The following is a 3832-nucleotide window of genomic DNA, read 5'->3' as shown; positions in this document are numbered from 1 at the left end:
CTGGATTCATCTCACATACCTCACTCACCCATCACTCTATCAATCATTGTCTTTCTAATAACATCCACCACAAGGTCCCTTTGTTTCATTTATTATAACGTCAGCACAAATTTGTTCCAGGTGATTATTAATCAAAACATGCAATATACAAATCACCAAAAGGGTTAATTGTGTCAATGTCAGTCTGCAATGGTGTCTCCAGTAACATAATCATTTCTGCAGCTTCCTCACAAGTGACAGCTTGCTGCTGAACCTCCGCAGGGATCCCATCACCTCCTTGTTCCTCAGAGTGTAGATCAGTGGGTTTAGCATTGGTGTAAATGCACTATAAAACAGAGCCAGTAGTTTGTCCTCCTCCAGGGAATAGCTGGCCTTAGGTCGCAGGTACATGAATGAGGCAGTACCATAGAAAAGGCAGACAGACGTCAGGTGGGCAGCGCAGGTGGAGAAGGCACGACGTTGACCCTCAACAGAAGGCATCTTCAGCACAGTGGCGGCCACACGGACATAGGAAGTGAGGGTGAGTAGAAAAGGGGTGAGCAAAATGACCACACCGATAACAAAGTTTGTAACTTCATTAGCAGATGTATCCGCACATGCCAACTCCAGGACAGGTGGGAGGTCGCAGAAGAAGTGGTTGATGATGTTGGGTCCACAAAATGGCAAGGTAAATATAAATGATGTGTTGCCTAAGGAGAACAGTGTACCACTGGCCCAACATCCGACAGCCAGACCCTGGCACAGTCTCTTGTTCATAATAGGATGGTAGAGCAAGGGGTGGCATATGGCCGTGTACCTGTCGTACGCCATTACAGCCAAGAGGAAACATTCGGTTGTGCCAAAGGAGAACAAGAAGTACATTTGAGTGGCACAGCCAATGAACGAGATCCTCTTGTCCTCGGCCAAAAGGTTGGTCAGCATCTTGGGCACTGTGACTGATGAATAGCAGATCTCCAGAAATGACAGGTTGCAGAGGAAGAAATACATTGGTGTGTGTAGGCTGGGGTCTACATGCAGGACTAACATCACTGTGGCGTTTCCAGTTATAGTGATGAGGTAGACAATTGAGAAGATGATGAACAGTAGGAAGCTGATCTCAGGGGAACCAGTAAAGCCTAAGATGATAAATTCTGACACAGATGTCTGGTTCACATGCCCCATTGGTCTGGCGTTGGCATTTCTGTTCCACAGGTAGGAAAAAAATCACTCACCAGCAGAAATGTGTAAATGGTGTAACTTACACTGCTTATGCCAGGATCTCTAAAAATCAGTGTGCAAAGGATGCTACTGCCGCAAATTCCGGAGATTTATACATATTCCACTTATCAGTCTCCACACTAAGGGCTTCATTTAGCAGCCAACATTTCAGTTGTCAACCCTGCTGGTCACCCAAATTTAGAGTTTACGATCAGTTTTGATTTTTGATGATGTTATCTTGCCTTCAAAGCTGGTGCTTTTTCAATGAAAAAAGAAAAAGAAATTGGTGTGACCATCCTCCTCTAAATGAGAACCTATATCATGTATAGTGCTAATCAATCCCCAACTCTCATTTCATTGATTCATCAACTGCACAACGTTTACTGTACTAAATCAAACTACTGACTAGAGTAAAGCCACATCACCCTCCCAAATACTTCAAAATATGGACACAACTCTTACTGCCCTGTTTCAAATGGAAATCTCAAGGTGCTAGCGGGTCTTAAATACTGTGAACATGACTCACAAAAGCTAGAATTTTATGCATAAGTGTGATGTCATTACTGTGGTTACGGAGGCCAAAAGCCACTCCTACGGCCAATGGCAAGTCATAGAATGTGATCCAGCAGAGAAAAAGTTGTTATTATTTTTCTTTGCATTAAGTATTCCTCCGCTATCTCAAAAATATATAATTACAAACAGTAGCAATTATCGAAATACAGGAGAAGTTATGAAGTTCCGGACCTCATCAAAAAATTAAAACAACTCATAAAACTATAAAATAAGGTTTACTGTCTTTTAACGAGAGTAGAATATGGGCACATGACGAAAATGGAAGAAAAAAGGTGAGAGGGAAACAGAATTAGAGAGGCAAGATTGGATGAACGTACTTTTCAATAGTTTTTTAAATTTTATATTAAATTGGGTATAGGAGACAAAACATGAGGTTATTAATATAAAATTTCATTAGATGTGTCCTAAAATATCATTTGAGTGGATTGCCTAACACCGCTGTATTATTGTACTAATATGACACCAAGAGCTGCTGAAGAGTACAGATGGGGCCTTCAAAGAACTACTGCAGCGGGCAAGTTACAAGTGCCTGTTTACAAAAGCCCTTTGATGCAATCAGAAGAGTAGCTTAGTCAGTAGAAATCAGGGGTGTGAGGGTGGGATTTCTCACCAAACACTGAAATGTACCAAACAGTGCTTAATTTGTAAAATATTTAGTGCCAGGGCTCTGACCAGGAGGCCACTGCAGCGTGCACCACCCATCGGCCTTGTCATCGCTGCCAAAACAACTACTAACCATCCATCCCGCATGTAAATGCGACAGTCCAGATTATTCCAGGCCCCCAAAGCTAAAGGAATGGCTGGGGAGGCAGGTATTTGCAGTTTCTAATGTATAATGAATTCCTAAATAACCGTTCTTCTGTTCATCTCTAAATTAGATGAGAGGTGACCCGATGTGGTAGACTGTTCTAAGTATGGTGTTGACAATTAGGCGCAGGTGCCGAGCACCGGAAAGCACCGGCTCAAATGAGGCACTGGTGCTCAGCCAGCGAAAAAAAGATAGCACTATGAGTGATGGAAGTGCTGGGGATGGGGATATTATGGGGCAGTGATACCCAAAGTACGGACTGGGAGCTGCATGCCAGTAAATGAGAACCTACATCATGTATAGTGCTAATCAACCCCAACTCTCATTTCATTTCTACATCAGTAGCACAGTGTCTACCGTAGCAAAATCAAGCTACTGGCCAGAATAAAGCCAATCTACCTCCCAAATACTTAAAAATATGAAGTATTTGGCCCTGTTTCAATTAATGTAACTCAGTTCCTCTTGTCCATTCAGCGCTGGTGTCCTAAAATGGAAATCTCAAGGTGCTAGCGGGTCCTAAATACTGTGAACACGACTCACAAAAGCTAGAATTATATGCATAAGTGTGATGTCATTACTGTGGTTCATGAGGTAAAAGGCCCCTCCTACGCCCAAAGCCAGGCCATAGAATGTCATCCAGCAGAGACAAAGTTTTTTTATATTTTTACTTCGCATGATTTATTCCTCTGCTATCTCAAAAATACATCGTAGCAAACAGTAGCAACCATCAAAATGCAGAATAGGTCACCAACTCAAGGAACTATAAAATACGGTTTACTGTCTTTTAACGAGAGGAGAATATGGGCACATTAGGAAAATGGAAAAAAAGGTGAGAGGGAAACAGAAATAGAGAGGCAAGATTGGATGAACATACTTTTCAATAGTTTTTGGGTCTCGCCTGACCCAGCGCATGCGCTGGTCTGGCGAGACTTATTGAGAGGGCTCCAAAAAGTGCTACCAGGCCAGTCTAGAGCTACAGTGCATGTGCTCGGGCGCGCGCGCTGCGCTTTACCGTGATTAATTTCACTTTCGCGGCCGCTTGGCCGCTTTGATGTTTGATCGCGATCGTGATCACTTTAACTTTCAAGCTGGATCCAGATGGGCTACTGATAACACAACAGAATGCAAATGTATGGGTGTAAATTGAATTATTAGCTCATTTTTCTCAAGATCGTTCCCAGGAAACAATAATCTACGACGGCAAGTAAATAACTTTTCCTTTGAAGAAAAAAAAAGAAAAAATGTTATTGTAAA

General features: G+C 42.5%; 1 protein-coding gene across 1 annotated transcript; it reads right to left on the bottom strand.

Moving 5' to 3' along the window:
• Window positions 1-210: 210 nt before the first annotated feature.
• On the bottom strand, window positions 211-1161 carry LOC146796890 (olfactory receptor 10A7-like). The gene has a single exon (XM_085631424.1). It carries the CDS (start codon window positions 1159-1161, stop codon window positions 211-213), a length of 951 nt encoding a protein of 316 aa, XP_085487550.1.
• Window positions 1162-3832: the final 2671 nt, after the last annotated feature.

Source organism: Triturus cristatus, chromosome 10 (assembly GCF_964204655.1).
Source record: "Triturus cristatus chromosome 10, aTriCri1.1, whole genome shotgun sequence".
Lineage (NCBI taxonomy): Eukaryota > Metazoa > Chordata > Amphibia > Caudata > Salamandridae > Triturus > Triturus cristatus.
This window is presented reverse-complemented; position numbering and strand designations above follow the sequence as displayed.